This window comes from Salarias fasciatus, chromosome 3 (assembly GCF_902148845.1).
Source record: "Salarias fasciatus chromosome 3, fSalaFa1.1, whole genome shotgun sequence".
Classification (NCBI taxonomy): domain Eukaryota; kingdom Metazoa; phylum Chordata; class Actinopteri; order Blenniiformes; family Blenniidae; genus Salarias; species Salarias fasciatus.
In genome coordinates, this window is record NC_043747.1 from 10,046,682 (window position 1) to 10,068,936 (window position 22,255).

The following is a 22,255-nucleotide window of genomic DNA, read 5'->3' on the forward strand; positions in this document are numbered from 1 at the left end:
CTCTCAAGCCAAGTATGACTCACTCGTACCCTATAGATGCTATAGTTTCATTCTCTCCTTTTCTTGCAAATTCCTTTCAACAAACGACTACAGAGACAATGCTAATCTTTCAGCCTGCGAACTGGAAAGAAAACAAATTCTCCGTCAGCATTGCTAGAATTAAGCTGGAAGTCTTCAAAAGGATTTTTTTTTTTTTTTCTGGCCTTGCTGTGTGCATGGAAAGCGATAAATCTGAAGTACTTTTGGTTTATTATCGTTTTACAACCCCTACAAAGACTGCGCGTTGCTTTCTTGCAGCTAAAGGTTTTAATGGGTCCCTAAATGCGGGACCTGTTCCCGGTCTCCACACATGACAGGGGAACATAGGAGTCTGTGCTGCGAGGGTGATAATGAGGGCAAAGCGAGCATACATCTTCATTGCCCCCGAAACAGAGCCGAAAACTTCCACAGCCCTCCATTTTTTTCATGTGCTATTTGCTTAAGCTAGGGGAATGTGCGCGGCTGAACACCAGGCGTATTTATCAAACGCGGCTTTTGCCATTTTTTTTTTTTTTTTTTTTTTTTCTCCAACGCTGACACGGATGGTGATGCCTCTGTCTCCCTTGCTGCGAGGGAAACCTATTTACATATGACCTTGTGAGCAGCAATTGGTGGAACGGGGATTCGCAGAGTTTTATTTTGCTGGAATGATGTGCTTTTAGCTTGGATGTGACAGCAGAATATGAATATGAAAATACGGAAAGAGCAGTTGAGTCAGCACGGGTCGTGATATTCATGAGGATTAGACATAATGTGTTTACTAGCTTGGCTGCTGACTGTACTGTATATTATGTCAGTGGACTGTACAGCTTGTGTGGGCTGCGGATATATAAACGTACACGTGTCACTTATTCCGCATGGAACCAACAGATTGTTTTCCTACATATATATATATATGAGGTACCTGTTACTGGATGTCAGGCAGCTTCGAAAATAATTCCAGATTCGCTTGTGTACATATAAGAGAAGCGGCAATCAGTGATGTAAGGCTGCTGTGAAGGTATGCATCGAGGGAATAGCAAGCACGCTAAAGCAAAGGAAGTCCTTGAGGAATACCGCCGTCTGTGAACCATGACACAGTCTGCATCCTCTTAAGAAATCCATACCGCTTTCATTCAAACAGAGAGAGCAGATCCACAGGCTCTGAGAACGCCATCATTGTTACGGCGGCGTCTGCATGTGTGTTTGTTCGACGGGGGCTGTCGAGACTGCTTGACGCGATGAAAATTTCATGCAGAAAATATCCTGTCGGCGCTGCATTTTTAATGGAGACCACGCAGCTGCAGAAATTATCATCAGAGCGGCGCCCCCCCCCCCTCCTCCTTCCCCCACCCCCCTCCGGAGCACGGCACAGCATCACGCGCAGCACCCCAAAATGATTTGGCACCTCCAAGACAGACTTGCCTGAATTGGCCTCAGGTATTTCAATCACTCAAAAAGAAAAGTTCATCTTTTAAAATGCTGTCTCTGACAGCTCAAAAGACTCATCTCAGAATCCACAAACACTCCATCAACTGGTCAGATTGTCGGCGTCTGGTGTATATTTTTCTGTTCTCTATTCAGTTGTAGGAAAATGAGTCTGGCCTTTGGGGCTTTATTGCCCTAATCTGCAGTCCGGTCTGCGTCTCTCCCACTGGTGATTGATATTTAGAGACATCGGTGGGACAAAAACAGTTTGAGTTCTGACGCTCATGAAAGACCCATCAGCTCTGTCGTCGATCAATGTGAATAAATATTTCCCACAACCCAGAAGCAATAGAAATCAAGGACGGGGGAGAAAGTAGAAAAAAAAAAAAAAAACAGACAGAGGAAAGAGGGAAAATCAATTGGGGAGAGCTTTGCTAAAAAGGGGGTGGGGAGGTGAAGGGAGTGGGAGAGAAGGGGTAGAGGGGGAAAAATAGGCCTGTCAAGCCGAGTGAATAATGAAGCATGTTTTCACTGCATCAAAGGCAAGGGGAGAAAAGGCACAGTGAAGTTATGTCACACTCTGTGTCATCAAATGTCACATTAATTTGAGGATCATATGAATCAGAAATAAGGTACAGAACGCCGAGGTGAGCGCGAGGCGTTTGAACCCCTCAAGTATTAAACCGCTTCTCCCAGGCGTCTCTTTAAGGTGCAATTTGCACGGAATATCAGCAGGAGTTCTCAAGAATTGCTGATCAGTGTCAGATTAAGAATCCGTTACAACTTCTGGCTGCTGAAAATTAAATCTTTAAAAAAAAAAAAAAAAAGAAAAAGAAAAAAGAGACAGGCTTAAGCGGCTCTGTGCGTGCATTGGGATGAGCTTCCACTCAAGGCTCATCAGCAAAAGCACCTTAAAACTGGCCTCTTCTCCGAGCTGCATGCTAAAGAGATACTTCAGACTATTTGTGATGCGCAGTTGGACTTTCCCCTGACATGTGTTTAAATGTCAACCTGTAAACATTTAGTTTAAGCCTCATAAGCTATGCTAACCTTTCATGGTAAAAACCAATGCTTGCTTTTTGGATTTTTTTTTTCTATGCAATGGGGCAATTGTGGGCTCACAGCTGGAGCCTGTTTACCAATATTTAGCAAACATCCGGCCGCATCTTCTTCCGCCAGCTGTTGATGAACACGTATCAACCCCGAAATGTGTGTTTACTCCATGCTTCACTAACTCAAGTGTTACCAGTTTATCTGAGTCAGCTTGCCGAAGCGCAAGTGTCATGTCCGTTACTTGACAGTTGTGGAATTTCCTCAGACACCTATGAATCCTGTAGCTGTTTTCTTGGTTCATTTTGCAGGCGTGAGAATGGTGCGAAAAATAGTTCTGAGAAGGGAAACGTGGAGGAGCTTGAACTGTTGACAACTGTTGAACTAAAATCCCATCCTCTTTGAAAATGTCCCGTATATGATCCGTCCATCTGCTCTTGCTTTTGCTCCAGCTGAGCTAAAATGTCAACACACACAATTCTTCATCTTTTTTTTTTTTTCTTATTATAATTAATATCACAAGCAGAACTTGTGAAATACTGCAGATGAACTTCTCCAGCTTGAGACAGTGACCTACATGCACATTCGGATGGCCTGAAATGAATCAAATATATGAAGTGGCAAGTGAGGCCGGAAATAGTGTACACACTTGTGTGTCAGCCAAAGATTCAGACTCCAGGCTTCGACGATACATGGGACGCGAATAGAAGCTCAACTTTTTCGATCATACTCACTAAGTCTGATCATTTACTGTGTTTCACCGAAAACTGGCCTCGACTCCACGACAATGATTGCATTTCTGTCCTATATCCAACAATTTTCAGTCTACATAAGTGAGGCTGAGTGTCCATATTTCCCGAGTAACTGCCCACCTGTCCGAACTCCATCCACCCACAATATGAATCTCTTTCTGCCCGTCTATCTCTCTCACTCACTCTCGTTATTTTGATAGGGGATCCATTTGGTTTAAATTGACTCATTTTGTCGGTGGGAATCGGAGCAGGGAAACTGAAGAGGGAGAAGCGGGCAGGGCTGCTGCTGCCGCCGCCGCCGCCGCCGCCGCTGCTGCTTTGATCCCTCCGACAGGCAGCGTGAAAAGTGCATTTCATAAAGGATGTTCGCCTGTGATGAGCCCGCCAGAGTGACAAATTGGGCCCCTGGTGCTTTAAATAATGCACTGTGTATGGTTTCAGCTGTGGCACTGTATTTCTATATTGCTAAACTGGTCTGTTAAAAAGGGATGTGTATTGCGGGGTAGAGAGAGCGGGACGGTTAGTGACTTCAATCCAGAGCAGGTTTCACTTCCATTCGTCTCCCTTTCTCATTCAGCTGTGTGATACATGCAAATGTTAGCGCCAGCCTTACTTTCAAGTGTCCACTCGCATTCAGATCTAGATTCAGAGTTTCCAGGGATGAGAGGCGACTTTTGAGTGATGACTGAGGAGAGCCTTGTTGTATCCCCGCGGCGTTCAATGCTCAGGAATCATGTGATGATGAAAGTTTAAAATGTGGTGTGCCACTGTTGCTGACACTCCCTGAGCTGGTGAAGTGAAGCGAGCAGGAAAATATGGGTTAGGTGTGGTGTGGAAATGTTAAGATGGGTTTTTTTTTTTTTTTTTTTTGCTTATTCCCTTTGCATAATGTGACCCCATATGGAAAACTCTCAGAATAGCAGAGGGCCCATGCAGTGTACTCACATTTCCCTGTATTGATTCCAATGTATATAGACAATTTTTTTAAAATATATAGTCCTGCAGTAAAAGCTTGTGAAAGTGTGGAAAACATATGTACAAACAAACTGGCAAACTCAAGCATAAAGCCTCCTTCCTGCAGCAAAACATACCATCTTTAGAATGACTGTTGTCTCAACATGTGATTCAACATGAATCCCCTTTCTGAGTCTCCTCATCTGACAAATGCCGGTGTGCAGATGGTCATCCTCGCACCGCGCAGCAGGTCTCCCCTCCAGCCCCACCATTACACGCACCTCCTCCTCCTCTGAATGGATGCGCTCCGTGTTGGAGGAATCGCTGGAGAAAGTCTGGAGGTGGGCTGACCCTCAGTTGAGTCTCAAGTCACAGATAGAGTGAATGAGGAAAGTGACAGCACGGCGCCTCTCTGCAGCATCAAATCCAATATACTTGCAGCAGAAGGGGAACAAACTGTGGCCTATCTGTGAGATAGTCTATAATCCAGGACACCTTGGCGTTATCAGGCTGTATCGCCCTGAGCTTCTGCCTGAGCAGGAGTGGCTGCAGAGTACTTAGAGCACTTGAGAAATACCAAGATCTCAATTCCTACTGGGCTGCCAAGCCTCACACGCATCTGAACACGCCCGGTGTGAAGTGACAGTCTCCTCATCATGCGACATAACTGAATGTGTTTTTGTACACATTCAGATTCACCTACTGAGACTCGTTCCTTCGATGTCTGGCAGAGAGCAGAATGAGGCCTTAATGCCGCCGCTGAAGTCTTCACTTTTATTCTTGAACACTCAAACACTGCGGGAGGTTTTGCACAGCAGTGGCACCCTGGTCAGCCTCAAGGATACATTAAAGAGGTGCTGTAGAACCTATTTGCTGACTGGCACATCCTTTTAGCACTTTCATCAGGGGCTGCGCTGTGCACAGCCATTTTGATGCAGTTTGTTTTTAACCTTCCCAGTAGGCGCTCTATCTGTCCTGAGGGGAAGATTCTCCGAAATCCGTCTGATCGCCTGTTTGGTTTTGCAGGTCATTACAGTGTTGAGCTGTGTCTAGCAGTTTTGGCACATTGCGGTATCGAAATAATTAAAACTGAGTTGATTAATCATTGCAGCAGGAAGGACAAAAGGTCAAAACAACAAACTTAACACAACTTGGTATCCGGCATGCTTTGTAAAGATTCTCAGTGCAACAGCAACAGGTGATTCATTCAATTACAGACGGGCTATATTTGTCACACAGTAGAATAAAGAACGGATCTGACTCACCGATTCGATTGAATACCTGTCGGGCAGCAAAGCTCACCAAAGGATCGCCACCTTGCAGTGATTGAGGGTCTCCTGTGCCAGAAAGGTCAAAGGGTAGAGACCTGATGAAGCGAGATTCACTGGGCCTCCAGATCAGGAGTTCGACACAGATTTAACAATCCAATTCTGCAAAAATGAAAAGATTTGAGTCCGGCTTCTGCACTTGTGCCTTCCACAAACCCATCACAGATCAGCTTCAAGAGATGGTAACCTTTCTAAACATCAGGAAGGAGTTACTGGTGTGTTTCTATCGGGTTCTGGACAGCTCTTTTGCTCCTCAGAGTTCTGCAGCCGAAAACAAATGTCCGTGTTTGTAGATCCTGCTGAAACACCGAAAACTAATCCCTCCAGAAAACACAAACCCCAGATAATTTGGCCCTTTGTGCTTCAGAGCAAGGCGCACTTGTCCTGTTTATGAGCTTAGATGCAGAAAAATAACAGGAAAAGCCAGTCCCTTCAGGTCAGCGTAATTACCCCCGCCACATTTCCACCACAAGCTTTCCATTAAGGTCATGACTCACCAAGCCCAGCGTCGTTCTGGCCTCGGCCGTGCCAGCAGCTGAGAGCTAATTGCCACACTCAGGATGAGGAGGGCTGCGGATAGTGGGTGTTATTTGGCCGACTCACAAACTAACTAGCTAGCCCGCCGATGCTAACTACTTATCGTAAGTGGTCCCTTTGTTTTAGACGTTTGGTGCGGTGAATACATTTTGTATTGGGAGGAAGCTTTGACTCCACAGATGGATATACAGTAATGTCAAAAACAGCCAAAAGAAATGATTGTTTTTTTCACATATTTGGGGAAGCAGACATTTCAGTCTCTCTGAGATTGGAACCAAAACAATTTTGCATCAGAATAAGCATTGTTAATTTTTTTTTTTTTTTTAAATTTAGAATACCTTTAAAAGACACTGCTTCCCTGCAGCTACCATGAGTCGCATGTCTTCAAACTATCAGAATAGGCACTAAGCTGCTAGTTAAGGTTGCAATGACAGCACAAGACAGGCTTTTAGGAATTTTACCTTTGCATACTAGATGTACCAGAATAAACCATTTGCGTTGCAAATAACAATATAGATTATACAGTGCCAGGCATTCATGAATCCTCTGTTTTCCTAAACAAAAACCATATGATGCATGCACAGAATTTGCAATATGTAGGTCACACTAAATCTTTGCGGTAAGCAGGACACATAATGAAATTCTGATGCAAATTTGCAGCTAAAATATGTGAGCATTTTTGCCAAGCGGCATTATACTGTATTTCCTCTTAAAGCATGAGCTGCTCAGAGCTGAAAATGTGCACAACAGGAAGTTCTGTGAAGTCGCCGTTGGATTTTAGCAATATCAGATAGAAAATTCCTTCTGAAAGCCACGTCTTTATATTTATTTCCCAGTAATTCCATCTCTGGAGAATTGCACCCCTCTTCCAGGACTTTGTCATTCGCACACATGGAGCCACAACCTGCACATACCACATGATGTAGATGTTTTCTTTTATTAGTACAATCAGTAAAAGACACAAATGACATAGTATTTTTTTATTATTATTATTATTATTTTAGGAAGGATTTAATTGAAATTGTATTTTGACAAATAACCATTTAATGGTGTAAAACAGGCTATTGTGTGAGTGTGCCTGGGAGTGTGCGATAAGAGTAACAGTGGAGGAGAAGCAATGACACTTCTTTTTCTAAAGACCGGTGGAGAGAGAGAGGAGAGAGAGAGGATAGAGAGAGAGAGATGGCACGTAGCTACGTGGATTTGGAGAAACAGTAAACAATTAAAAACATATTTTATCCTTAACTGATTACAAACCTTCACTTGCATCCTCATGTGAGTAGCAGTGAGCCCTACCATTTTCTACACACTCTCCACCCCCTTCACGTGCACTATATGTTTGTCTTATCAATTAATACTGTGTGCTTCTGCTTTTTTTTTTTTCTTTTTCATCTGTGGCTGGGAATGTTTTGCACACGCTGCATGGTTAATGCGGGCTTCTCTGTCTGCGGCGTTTGTGCGGCCTATAGCTTAGACTGCCATGTTGTTTTTGTTATCGGTTGCTAGCAGTGTTGCATGTGTGCACCACAGCAGAGCAGCTAATTCTAATCCTCACGGTGCTTCCTGACTAGTCCGTATAAGCTCAGACTGCCACGCTGAGGGAGGCACACACAAACGCGAGGTTCTCAGGGTTGACACAGTACTTTATTTTCTACTGTAATTGGTTGTTTTTCAAGCATAACTGAATTACATATACTAAGATGAGAGTAGTAGCTTGTGAAGGTGATTATAAGTGTCATGCCTCGATGATAATATGGAAGCGTGGCGAGAAAAAAAAAAAATCCCTTTGTTTCAAGATTTTGTGCTTTGTTGCACACTGCTTGGCAGCATTTCTGGCTTAGGTGTTGTTTCAGTATTCTTGTGTGTTTTTGGCAACAGGCCAGCACCATCAGTCTTATTAGGAGAGTGGATGAGTCACTCTGCTCCTCTGCTTTCCACATCATCCCCGTTGTTTCCTCTTTGCCATAGGTTAGGGGTCAGGATTGCTCTGAGAGCCCATGAAGCCCCCCCCACCCACCTCCTCCCGATGTTGCATGTGCACCTGAGAGAGCGGATGCTTCCAGTGTACCACCTGCTGTACCAGATATCCCCGCGTGCGCGCGAGCGTGCACGGCGAAGGGTGTGCATGCAAGATGAATGAGGGAGCATGGCGTGCGGGGGACACTTTATTTATGGAGGTCTTTGGCTTTGAGTGCTGACTGCTCAAATGGGCAGAAAGGGAGGCAGAGGGGCCCAGAGAGAGACCGGGAGAGGACATGTGCAGAGGGTAAGGCAGAGTGCAAGCTGCATTTGATAATTGGCTGAGAGATCGTCACCAGAATGAAATTATGCCAGTTAATCTCTCCTCAATTAATTACCTCAGGAGCAGACCGCAGTACATTCATTATTCCAGAAAGAGTATTGACCCTGCTGAGAGAGAGAGAGAGAGAGAGGGAAGCAGCCATATCATACCCATAATGCCTACTCGCGGTGTTATTGTAATGCTTGTTAGCGTACGGGCTGCAGGCAGCAGCTAAAAAAAGGAGGGATGAAATGGAGGCGGTGTCGTCATCCACCTGCATATAGCCGAGAAAATCTTTTTGCTATAGGGATAGTTCACTGGCTCTCACATGTATTTTTTTCTACTCAAGTCTTTGTTCCACACAGAGGTTGGGGCATTTTGGAAAGTAAGGCAAAAGGAGGCAACAGCTCATTACAAAACTCGACCTGGGCTCCCTCACTCACTCTCACCTCTCCGGGCATGGTGGGTGGATGACAGAGAAAGGGGAGGGGGGGCTCCAGATTATTATTCCTTTACTTGCCCTTGCCAGGTAGTAAATACTTCAAGAAGAAGCTCTGGAGGCAGAGAATAGATCACCTGCTGCCACATTCAACAGCATTCCTCCAGCTGGCCCATAAGCAGCACCGCCAAAGAGAAAAGGTTACCGCTGCGCCGAGAGATGTCGGTTATGAGAAAGGGCAAATATGGGTCAAGTAGGGCTCAAGAACAGAGAGCGATTTGTGTAGAAGTGCTCCTGATAAATAATCATTCCTCAAATTGTAATTAGGGGTGTCGGAATTAGTTGTTTTTCGTGCACCTGCAATCCAGCCGACCTCCTGCGCGTGAGCGGGTGAACCAGGGTCGCATTTCTGAGGTTCGGATTTAACGGTGTAAAAAAAAAAAAGAAAAGAAAAGTCTCTGTTGCTGATGTTATCACCGTCAATTAATGCGGCCGCTTGCAGTGTGTGTGCCATGACTTGCATTTCAAAGGTCATCGCTCCACGGGACATCCCCCTTTTTGTTCTCATTTTCCTCCTGCACCACTGCGTATCTTCCATCCCTCCTTAATTGTCTGGCAAACATCTCAGCAAGAGAAAGACAAATATGGCTTTTTTCCTGTGGATATTGTTCCGTCTGAACTCGCCGTCACTGCGTTAATAATTTAGCACCTATTCGTTTTCCTCGCCGTTGCCGTTCTCTCAGGAGCGCTTCCTCCCCCACCTTATTTTCCCCCTCTTAGGTCGTGCCGACGCGTTCTCCTCCTCTTTCTCTCGCCTTCCTTTTATTCCCCACAGCCACCTTTTTTAGTTGTGTGTGTGTGTGTGTTCAGCAGTGCATGGTGTCTGCCTGTCTGTCTTTGATGCTGAGGACCTCTCAGCTTCGAGGCAATGCCGCAGGGGCCCCGCAGAGCCGGAGCCAAACACAGGGAGACTTGCTCTTACACCATAATTAGTCTGCAAGTTTCACCTAATTAAATGGGACCCTATTAAGAGCAGGAATGAGTAGAAGGAGAGAAACAAGAGAGACGACGAGAGAGCGCCACAGAGAGAACATTAGCTTCTCTCGTGTTGTTTTTGGCCTCATCCTCCGCGAACCTTGTCTCGTTGCCATTTCCTTGTATTGCGTTTATTTTTGTTGTCTCTCTCTAAAAACAGTCAATACTTCACTTTGCCTCTTTTCGCCTCAAAGTAGTAATCTGCATGATTCACAGTGGTCGGTGATCTTACTGATCGCTGGTCAAACCACCTGTGTGAATTTTAAGTTCCAAGAAGTCTTGTGTGTTTTTGGTCTGGAAAACTTACTTTTTTTTTTCTGGTATTAATTAAGAAAGAGGAGTGGTGAACTTGAAATAACCAGAAGTTACCTGCGTAAAATCTTTCCTCTGGCCCATCATCCATCATAAAAACCGTTAAACCTGATTACATTTCCTCCTTTAATGTTGTACACTATATTATGTAGATCTGTCAGGCCTCTGATCAGTCAGTCACGAGTCCATTTACAAGCAAAGGTTCCTTTTTTCCTGGTATCATTTGAGAAATACGACTTTCAATTGAGCTTTCCGAGTGAAAACACGTGGATGAGTGTTAATGGTGTTTGGAGGGTAAAGTGTTTTCCTGTTTTAGCCTTCTTAATGTCAGGAATGTTCAAAACATCGCAGATTAAGTTACCGCCGAGGTGAACGGTCCCTCACTTCGGGCTGCGGACAAGACCTCATTGTTAAAGAGATAATTTGAAACTTTCAGCGTGCTAAATTAAGGTCTTTGGATTGATAAGTTAATGCGTGCATGCTTCAGAGCACAGGCAGCGACCTGGGAGAGCACGCCAGCAGGATTTATTTATACCGCCGAAGATATTCTCCTATCAGAGCTGCTTTTATCATTCTGCCACCACTGTCCCTCTTCTGTCCTTTCTCCCTCTCCTCCTCCTCCTCCCCCTCCTGTCTTCTCTAATGTCCTCAATTCTTCCTCCTCTCCTCCTGTCTTCCCGGCTCTCCTCTCCTCTCCACTGCTCTCTCTGGCAGTGTGTTTGGCCTGTGACGGCCCAGAGGCAGCCATGCTGTCTTCTCCACTCAGTCTGCTGCTTCCCTTCTCTCGTGCCCTGACCCCAGCCGTACTCAGATCACATACTTCCCCTTCCTCTTTCCATCGCTCACTTTCTTTTTTATTCTCTTGCTCATCCCTCCTTGGCTCCGCACATCATCTCTCTCTTCATCCTCTCCCGTCCTCCGTTCTCCGCTGTGACCCCTATCTGCTATCCAGCCAAGTGCGATGTCTGTCAAAGGCAAGAACGCAAAACTCGCACGTAGACATATTGTCTGGTTTTTTTTTTTTCCTTTCTTCATTTTTTCCCATTCCCTCCTTCTATTCGTCAGCTTTTTGTATTGAATCAGTTGGCCAGCAATAAGCAAGCGGTCACAAAGTTTGAAAAAAAAAAAAAAAAAAAGGCCAAGATGGACGGTGACGTAGACGAAATGCAGCCTGGCAGAGTGATCTTGCTGACATGCTACGTTGAAAACACCAACTGCACAACACGGCGAAGCGTAATCGCCTGGGGGACGGCCGCGGCGCAGACACGCACATACGTACTGTATGGCTGGAAGCGATGAGTCTAACCCTCTGTATTTTTTCCTCCACCGCTGCAACATCTTTGCGGGTGCTAAAGACGCCGCATCAAATTGCCTCTATAGCCGAGCATCGGAGTTTCTTTGAAATATCCAAAGTGTAAGCTAGTCAGCTGATAGGGCGGCTGTCTAAAGCCAGCTCAGAAAAGCCACAGCTCTACCAGTGCAGTCACTGGCCCACTTTCAGTCTGCACGAATGGAGAAAGCCTCCTCTGTAGACGCTTTAAAACCTCTATGGTTTGAGGCCTTAATGTCTCGGAGCATTGCAGCAGCGGTTGGTGCTTTGCTGGGTAATCATCACTTCAGCAACATGCATTTTTTTGTTGCTGGTGTGGCTTTACGTCTCAGGAACGGCTGCAGTGCTTCCATTCCGCACGCTGCCCTTTTAACTCACGCGTCAATCGCTCTGTTATTCACCATCGCAGCTCCTCCCCCCATCTTTCATTAGTGTCTTTTGAAGAAATGTTTAAAAAAAAAAAAAATGCCTAATGGCTTGCCATTTTGAGCAGACCAGCCTCTACTTGGCTGAAAGCTCCCATTTCCCAGCTCCAGTGAAGAGAGTGCGCCCTGTCTGCAGCACCCACACTGTTTCACTGTTTTCTAGCTTCGGATCCCCGGATAACAAGGCCTGCGCCCTGGGGATGTAACCCGGGACCAAGAGGCGTCCTTGTTTGGCGCTCAGTGTTAAAGCAAAGCTTTTGAATATGGTGTGGAGTATGGAGTGACCCACTTGTATTGTGTTATGTCCGGTAGTAGAAGTATGGCCTTGTGGGATGTTTGTGAATATGCCTTAAAATGTCTTGGACATGCTGAAAGGCCTTTTTATTTCAGCACATTTTCTACATCCTGATTTTTGAATTGGGTTCTGAAAGGGCCTATGGATATATGTATGGAAGCAAGGTTGCGTGTCTTCTGCGTTAAAACCATTTGGAGCAATTCAGCTGGATTGTGGTCTTTTAATGCTCATTTACATCCTAAGAATCGAAACCAGATTTGATAGTCATAGAAAAATTTATTCTGATTCTAACTAAAAAAAACCTTAATTATGTTAGCTGGATATCAAAACTAATTTAACATCCCCTCAGCCAGTAGGTGCACGTAGGCTTCCACATGCTTATTTGTCCAAAGCTAAAAGGACAGATGGTTTTAAGTGGTTTCAGTATTAATGTTGATGGCCTATCCTCGGGGGGAGGTGACACTTTTGAAGAGAGAAAGACGGAGCGAAAAAAAGAGGCATTTTTGCTTTGATATAGCAGCCCAATTCATTAGCTCAGTGGGAAATGTCTTCATTTTTAGCAAGCCTGCAGAGTCAATGGACCATGGCTAGGAAATCAGCCTCCTTTTAGCATGCACAACACACAGAGCGCCAGCTAACTACTTCAGCATCTCGCTGTGCGGGGCAGCCGCGACGCTGCGCCGAAGGTTGGCTGTTACCCATGAGAGCCGGAGGAAGCTAGAGGTCCTCCCTGCTTGTTGTGCGCTTTATTTCTTTCTTTCTTTTTTTTTTTCTCTTTTAAATGAGTGTGTCTGAATGCGACTGGGGTGAGGAGCCAATTGGATGAGCATTCAGGAGCAGGACAGGGAGGCCCTCCAGAGAGCCGGTGTGCATTGTGGGTAACCTGATGGCTCAATCGTAGGTGTAAATGAGGGAAGACAATCAGTACCTGGTAGCCACTTGTCTCTTTGATGGCTGTGTTTGTCAAGCTGAGGCAGAGAACAACGAGGGAGAGACGCCGTGTGATCCAAAGCTCCACTTTACCATTTTCATCACATCAGCTGGCATGTTAACTGTGATTGCAGAATCATCTGTCTTTTTGTTTTTCTTTTTTTTTTTTTTTTTTTTTTGTATTTTGCTTTATTTTCTTCCCCTCTCATTTATATAGCTATTTGCAAATCATTAAACAGAAGCACTCAGTTGTTTTGGCTCACTAATAGCAAAAAAGTTATTTGATTTTTCTACCGAGTTGCAGTCTCTCCCCGAGGCATCGGCTATATATTGACTAGCAATCATTAGTTGACGCTTTACAAAGGCAATTTTTGACATGAAAATGGATTCCAGTAGGTATTTAGCAGGAATAAGATTTCCTACAGCAGAGGAATGGCACTCTTGAAGTAATATTGAAGATCTTGCTGTTAGGCATTTGAAGTGAAACGAGTGACTCATTTGTTGATTAAAAATCCCAAACCAGCAGGACATTAGGGAACGCTTACGCTTTTTCCTATCTCGTCTTTATTTGCTGTCCTTGTCTCCGCTGCATCGTGTCCCCAGTCATGTGTCTGCTCTACATACGACTTCTCTTTTTTTTTTTTTTTGGCATTGATTTTCTTGTAGTCACAGTTTCAGTGCTGCTCAAGGTCGCTCATACAGTCCATTATACAGTATATAATTGCATAAGTGCGAGACATAAAGAGTGATTTGTGTTGTATTTTTTTCTTTTACAGGAGAAAAAGAGCATTAAAAGTAAGCCATGGTCCAAACTTTTTTTGTTTTTTTAAATTTTAAATGGGCAAAGGCATGCTTGGCTTGGTTTGCACTCACCCTTGCTTCTGCTTGATTTTTGGTTTTCCATATTTTGCATCAGGTCATGAATAAATTACATCTGACATAGCATCTCTATATAACACGGGCACTTTGTATCACCTCTGGCACTGTGTAACGTCCAAGCATTCGGGCTGTGGAGCAGAATCCTTCCTTCCTTCCCTCCTTTTGGTCTCATCCAGAATTAATTCATCAGCTTTGGTTTGTATTTTTGGGTAATTATCCTTTGACAGTAGTGTATCTGTGTAACCTGTTGTCCTGATGTAGCATTGTAAGCACATAATTTGCTTTCTACGACAATACAGTAGATGTAGTTAATCTGAGGCCAGTGCCCAGCTAGTTAATTGGTTAAGAACCCTATTCGGGGATTTAAGAGGATATTAGAGCGCTTGAGCCATACAAAGCTATTAAGCTACTTAGATCAGAATGTGATTGCCGTCTGTCAATCACCAAAATAAGAAAATAGGGTGCTGGTGGTGCTCCTATCTCACAAACATGCTCACTCTTACACACACACACTCACACACACACACACACACACACACACAGAAAGAACAAGCCTAATTGCGCATCTTAAATTTTAAATGAAGGTGAACAGTAAAGCACAAATTGAACTCTTCCCTTCCCTCTCCATCGCTGCCCCCCCCTCCCTCCCCCGTCCCTTCCTTCCCCTTCTCAGCACAAACGCGTTTTGAAGCATGACTTTATTTCAACTCTGATTCACACCACTCTTTTTTTTTTTTTTTTTTTTTTAGTTGGAGGCTGTTGTCGTAGCTAGTAAATTCTTTTTTTTTGTTGTTATTGTTGTTTTGTTTCCTTACAGTTTCTGTCATGTGGTTTGGGCTCTGCATGTAATCAAATGCTATTTTATCCGTGAAAGCTTTATTGTATTCACTGGTGATAAAAGTCACATCCTAAATTAGCTGTGGAAATAGGTGCCTGGGAAAAACCATCGTGACCCGTTTTTATTGTTTTCCTCCTTCTCCATTAACATTCAGATGTGATGATGCCCTCATTAGGAAGGAAATACAGATTCACGCATCTGATGAAGGAACTCATAACAGTCAAATCATGAGATACATACCAAAACAAACACTTAGCGGCAGGAAAGTTTGTCATTGTCATTGCTAGTTTATCAGTCAATATTCCAATTTGGTGGACTAAACAGTATCATTTACTCTTGTTTTTTTCTCTGTTCTGCTCCCTCCAGACTCCCGGCCCTTGCCTGACGTAGCCATGACTGGCAAGTGCACTCGGGAATGCGACGAGTACGGCCACTCGGACTCCTGCTGGATGCCTGTGCGCACGTCGCCCGAGCGACGGCCTTCCAAGTCCACCACCAACCCCCAACAACCAAAGCTTTCCACTTTCATGAGCGGCAACGGCAGCGGCAGCAGCAGCGCCGAGCAGCCCGGCAGCCAAGAGACCCTCGCCATGGCCGCCATGGCCAACGGAGACCCCACCGCTGCTCACATGATGGGCGACCGCAATCGCAACCTGCTCAACAAGAAGATGGCCTCCTCCTCCTCCTCCTACGAGGCCTTCGGCTCGTCCTCCTACGGCTCGCCGGGAGGCGGGGAGGAGGCGCTGGGCCACCCGACCGAGGAGATCCCTCTTGCGCCCACTGGGGAGTACAAGCCCACAACTTGTGGTACTCTAACACGACGGGAGGTGTACCTGTGAGATGGGCTGGTCAGACACGTCCGATGTGCCATTAAGCGTGGCATTTCAAACAAAACACGAAGCATAGACGCTTACCCACCACCGTTACAGCTTCTGAAGCTTTTAGCCACCCTTGCTCCGTGCAAGGCAGGACTAAAATTTCTCCAAAGACTTTCACAACAGCTCCTTTATATAAAATCTAAGTGGATATATAAACCGAATACCCATTTCTGAAGTGCTAATTCCGGCCATGACCTGGAAGAAACGAAGGAGGAGGAGGAAGAACTATTTGAGGGCACTGACTGGACATTCAGTGAGGCTGTTCTACTGGCGAGTCGGGCTCTTGGGACACACTCTGCTGCCTGACAGTCAATCTGTACAGTTATCAGCTCATTTTACATATACAGACCGTGCATGCATACCCGTGTTCCCATTGAAGACCCCTGATCCCCCGAAGATGACAATGTACAAAAGAGACCATTTGGGTTTTTTTGCGTTTTTTCTAGAAACAAAGCTGTACATGTAGACTATTTTGACTTTAAAGTGCGTCTGGATATGCCTTTTTTTTTTTATTTTCAGAACAGCCGGTTAGTCTGACCAAGACGTTCTCTGGCTGGAGTAACACAACGGACAAAGCAGTGTGGTGTCATACTGACCAAGGATCCTTACTGTTTGTGATTAATGTTGCAGACCAAATTTTGTCCGTAGTCACGTCTTATCGGGACGAGAAAGACTAAGCTTTAAATACTCGATCCTCTCCTCGCTACGGACACGGACAGAAATAGGAGCCTACGGGATTTGCTGCAACAACACTCCTGGTTAGATTTCAACCTCACCGGTAGACCACGATGGACTAATGAAGACTGATTCAGATCTACCAGTGCGCACACGCTTCACAGGTGTCACTCATTGTACATAAACATGGGACCATAGCAACAGTGCTAACTGCTCTCATACCCTTTTGTCTCACACCCTTTCCTCAGTCTCTCGTTCTTTGTCTTTGTTTGGCGAGATTGAGACCAAAATCCTCCCGTTTAAATGCAACACTTCTTTGAGTCATCACCCGCGACTGCATTGGCCACGGTCTTACGAACGTCTGGATCACCTTAGTGGGGATGCTGCTGTTTATACCACGTTGTAATACTTCGACCCTTCCTGAGCACACATGCAGACTCGCATCCAAATGCCGAAGCAGAAAAGCAGATTCATTTAACTGAGGCCAGTGGCGCTGCTTTGCTGACTTAAAATCCTGGGTAAGCACAGTGTGAGGCATGAGATTAAAATTATCAGGCGCAGTTGAAATCGTATGTGTGTATGGGCCAGATAATGCAGAATATTGCGTGGTTGTGTAGGCCACTGTAGATGTACACCAATAATAGGCTTATGAGGGCGTAAACATGGCCGAGCTGGTCCTAAAACAAGCTGCAAGGACAGCTTTTCAACTGTTCCTTCCTTTCATTTCTGTTGGTTTGGGTTGTGTGATAGGACTGAGCAATAAATATCATAAAGTACACGTGACCAACAAGCATCAACTTCTTTTTCACTTCTTCTCAAGCTTTCAAACATGACATTACCCCCTCCCAACCCCCTCCCACTAACGTGGCTGTCCAACAGCTCTCAAAGCACTAGTAGATGTTGCTTTGATGGCGTCTTTGAGCATGAATGTAAGGATCAGCTCAATGGAGTAAAATCAAAAAGCAACACTGTAATGAGGAAGTACCGGCAAGCTTGTCGTTTTGTTTTGTTCGTTTGTTTTCTGATTACTGGCGTCAATGTGAAACCAAAGCTTCGTGAGCTCAATGAAGCACCCCTCCTCCCACAAAGCCCGACACACCCGACAACCACACAACAAATAGCTTTCGGGGAGAACCGTGCTTTAAGTGCACATGACATGAAGAAGTTTTTATTTTCATGAAGGATTGAGTCTGAATGATAAGAATGTGATGTCTCAACAAAACATCCGTTCCATCCTCGGAGCCGACGCTTTACGACCACTCACACACAGAGACACATAACAATGTTGAGACGTTGTGCCTCCCTGTCAACAGTGTTTCTTTTCTTTTTCTTTTTCTCTTTTTGTTTGTTTGTTTGTTTTTTTGCAGCAACAAAGGCGCAAACTCTCATGACTGTAATAAATCAAAAGAATATCAGATGCAATGGAACTTTTTGTATGTTAGCAAAACCCCTTTGGTTGGACCGGAGCTGCTTTTTTTCCGCACTCCGGCAATCTATAGTCTGTAAGTACTACTCGTTGTTTGAAGGAAAGTGCTCCTATACTTATCAACTGTATACATAAATATTTACTTTCTACTGCACGTTTAATGGGAACTTAACTTCACTTACTGAGAAGGAAGAAGAAAAAAAACTGTAAAACAAAATGTACAAAAAAAAAAAAGTTATCCCTGTAAACATGGAAATCCATCTTGTTGCTTGCTTTTGTTTTACCGAAAAAGACATTCGTTATATAAAACATATTTTAAGCTCATGCAGTTGATTTGACTACATGTCATCATTTTATTTCTCATCACAAACCTAAGTTTTTCTTGTTATTTTTCTTTTTAACCATATCATCTTCAAATCATACAATTAGGAAACCTTATCTTGTATTTTCTTTTTTTTTTTTTTTTATGTCATATCGATTTGGTACACAACAGTGAAAAACTGTGGAAATGATCATAACAATGTACTATGTGTTTTACTTTTTTCCTTTATCTGGTGCCACTTTGTATATTTAGAGTGCTTCTGAAAAAAAAAAAGACAAAAAAAAGTTTGAAAAAAATTCTAGAGTGAATGCAAATATGCAATTGTGCCTTTTTATACCAATCGGTATGATTAATTGTTGGTTAGGAATGGTGCATAAACAATTACGTTGAAATGGGTGGTATTTAAGAAACAGACTGATATACATTTGCATATCTTAGACGAAATCCCTTGATGTCAAAAGGCTTTTTTTTTTTTTTTTTGGAGGATGACCAGTCAAATGTCAGTGAGCCTGTAGGTCTAAAAACTCAAATGGCTGTTGTTCATTGAGTTCAATTATCTTGTTGAAATATCCATTCCTAGCTTAGTGCATTACTGAATGAGTACAGGTACATTCAAAAAGCTGCTTGTTGGTAGAAATAATAATGATATAATGGATTTTTTTGTCGTGTTCCACTCATGTACATGTGTGACATCCGAGGTCAAGTAACCTTCTTTGTGCATGAAACAAGCTCTAGGACTGAATATAGAAGCTTAGGAAGACAGAGGACGGGTTGAAAAAAAAAAAAAAAAAAAAGCAAAACACAACTGCTTGGAGACATTTGACTGCTCGGAGTTGAGGAAGCCTAGAGATAAAAATGCTAATGTGACGGTTTACTAGGGAGGAGTGGAAGTTGGAGGGAAAAAGGGGGGTGGGGTGGGGGCGAAAAGCTGCAAGGGAGAGGAGCTGGCGGAACACACACCTCAGGACGCACGGCGCAACACAACGCCCGTACACAAGGATTCACAGTGTATGCATATCAGCAGACGGTGAAACCCTGTCCTACTAATAAGCACGGTGCGGGGTTTTGCTCTGATGCTGTGAGGTGATGCTTTGTATTTCCAGATCAGATAGAATCAATTGTTTGTGGAAGGAAATTTAAAAAAAAAAAAAAAATATGAGAAATGAAAGAAAACTGTGCTGATTGTCGTCTGCACTTGATATTTTCTGAACAGTGTCAGACTTGTGGGTGATGGCAGTATTAAATTGGGGCTTATTTAGCTTTTGACGAAAAGACTAGAGGCGTGGTCAGCAGCGCCCGTCATCAAAACGTCTGTACCTTGTTGCCGCCTGAGGTCTGCGCTCCGTCTCCGCTCTCCTCTATTCGTAATAGCATTCACAGTGTGTAATGAGATTTTTAATATTAACCATTACTATTTGTCCTGCGACTTGGATGTTGATATAGAAATTGAGGAACAAAAATTATCATCGTTTAATATGAGTCACTATGCACGCAGCTTAGCTGAACATGGCAAAGTGTATTGAGCGCAAGTCCACTTCTATTTATGAGATATTTTACATAATTTAATTTGCTTTTGTACAGGTTTGTGTAAATAAATTGCTTGTCATTTTTGTCTCTGCAGAAATTAAAATATAACATGGTAAAACAAACATCTGTCGTTTCGGTTCATTTGATTTGACTGTTCATGTGAGTTTCTGCTTTTAGTTAAAGAGAAAAAAAAAACCATTTATGGTTCTTTAATTGCTGAAGGAGCAGCACCATTAACCTATAATTTTCCCATTATTGCATTATTGTAAACAACTCTTAATTATTCCCTTTCTTAAAAGCTCCAGCAGTAATGGCAATGCAGCCTGCTGCACTTAAACTTTAACTGCATCGTTCCTTTGGTAAAAGTGCTCATTAGCAAGGTAAGCGCTGCATGCCTTCGACTTATTTGCGCTGATATCCAAAACATGTTCGGACAAGTGGGCGGGATTTTTGAGACAGTTACCAGTGTGGCTGCAGATTTAAAAGAAAAAAAAAAACTTTTCTCCTGTCATCTTCTCTCAAAACAAGTAGGCAGTGATAGTTTAGATCATGGGAATCAAACATGAGAAGCATTTTCTCGAAGCCATGCTGTTAGCATGAGATTGCATAAACATGCATTTGCAAAAGCGACATGAGAGGGTTTTTAGGGAATTTCGCTGTATTTTGTACCAGAAAGTATCATTAAAATTGGCTTCATGTCGAGGCTTTAGTCTTTAGTCTTTAGGCCAACTCAAACAGATATTCGGCTGTGTGTGTGGCCAACGAACGATGACGTGTTTGACACCTGTGGTTTTAGATTTATTGTGGAGCAGTGTCAGCCTCGATGTTAAAGTGGAGATCTCAGATTCCAGTTCCTTAAGGGGTCGCCGCTGTGGCTTCCTTAGCAGGTCACTGAAAACTCAACCACACCCTGGTTGCTATTTCACAGCTCTACTAAGCAATCAGCCATTAAAGAGAAGCTTTCAGTTTATTTATGAAGCTATGCTGAAGTTCTGGTGTGGTTTCAGCATCTTTCAGCATCGGTATCTTACATAAAAATAAATCAAATATGTCCCTGGGAGGGCAAATATATATGTGTGTATATATATATATACACAACTTGTCCAAGGTTAGATCAATACAGTCATTACCAATACCAATTAGTTAGTGTAGGTGATTACTATTTTTCAATATACACTGAACTTGTGACTGATGACCACGAAATGGTGAGAATATTCTGCACATTTCACTTGAATTGAACAGAGAATAAAGTTTGCACTCTGCAAAATTATCAATAAAACACCACTCAAAGGAATACCTCTTGAAAGACTGCTATGTTTCCCACAACACTGTAAAGATTCTTTGTGGGTTTGGCTGCTTCAACTCTTTTCCTGGATCAGTCCAATAAAAAAAAGTGCCATTTACTTAAATAAGATTAACTGAGGACTCCGGAGTTCAAGACACACAGCTGCCACTGGCGCTCATCCCACCCAAAACTTCAACAGGGAACCAGACCCAGAGACGGCAGAGGCCCAGACCCTGAAGCTATTGATCACAGAACCCTGGACCGGAGAGGCTGCAGCCCTGACGGAACACAATGTTTCCAGCCAACGGTTTGCAAACCAATCAAGAGCACCGTGACACTCCCGACATCAAACGATAAACTGTGAGCTTCAACAGACAAAACTGCAAAAACGAAAAAGTAAGCCTGACGCATTCGCAATTCTCGCTCATTACAGTCTCAGAATCATGACTGAAGTTGAGTAATGCTCTTCATTCTTTCTCATGTTGGCTCAACACCTTTCCAAAGACACATTTCCACCAAACAGAGCCCAGTTCGGTGCTGGTGCTGGAGCCACTGCCTAGTTGGTTCCAATCTGGCACTCCAGAGGAAGCTGTTGCTTTCCCATTGAGAAGGAGCCAAGTGAGAGCCGCGTCAGCGCGTCACCGCATCCATTATATATAACGCTAAAAGCCTTGTCGGGATTCTGAGCACATATGAAGCTATTTTGAGTCACTGGTAGATTTCCTCGCCTCCCACGCAGGATGCCCGGGTTTGGTGCCTGGTCTTATTAATAAATCATTGAAAATATGATTTGTTCATTTTAAAGAGAGTTTTTTTCTCTCCTATATACATAGCCATTTACACAACAACTCTCTGTTGTCTTGTGTAACTTGTTAACTTCGTTGAGGATCTGTTGGAGGCTGGTATCCGGCTGCAGCCATCTCCCGCTGTCCTTCCTCCAACACTCGCTCTGTCCGAGAGGCTCCCTCCAAATTTTTCTGGACATTGGTCGCCGACCACAGTGCCAGGAAGCTCTGGGTCTCAGCCTCAGACCACTGCTGCTTTCATTTTGCAAACATTGTGTATTAAAGAAAATAAATGAAAACGCTCGACTGTAGGCTTCAAGATGGCGGCGGTGAGTTTCCAGCGATCTCAATAACCCCGCCTCCAGCTGAGGCTCCGACTCCAAACCAGCACCGGAACCAGCGTGGTGGAAAAATGGCCATTGTGTGGTATTTTTCTTTAATTCTCGCAGCAAACAGTACCAAACAGCGTTCCATTAGCATTCATTCAGTCATGTTTCTGCCCACATGTTGAGTCTAAGTCCAATAT

General features: G+C 43.9%; 1 protein-coding gene across 6 annotated transcripts in view; it reads left to right on the forward strand.

Moving 5' to 3' along the window:
• pcdh7b (protocadherin 7b) overlaps positions 1–19,286 on the forward strand; it is a 114,407-nt gene extending 95,121 nt beyond the window's left edge. For 2 of the 6 annotated variants that reach the window (XM_030084992.1, XM_030084996.1), the window contains exons 3-4: positions 13,891–13,909; positions 15,198–15,335. In XM_030084992.1, coding sequence (XP_029940852.1) covers positions 13,891–13,907 — 17 coding nt within the window. In that variant the 3' untranslated portion in view covers positions 13,908–13,909; positions 15,198–15,335. Of the gene's footprint in view, positions 1–13,890; positions 13,910–15,197 lie in introns of all 6 variants that reach the window. The other 4 variants (XM_030084966.1, XM_030084975.1, XM_030084984.1 and 1 more) reach the window with 3 other exon arrangements.
• Positions 19,287–22,255: the final 2,969 nt, after the last annotated feature.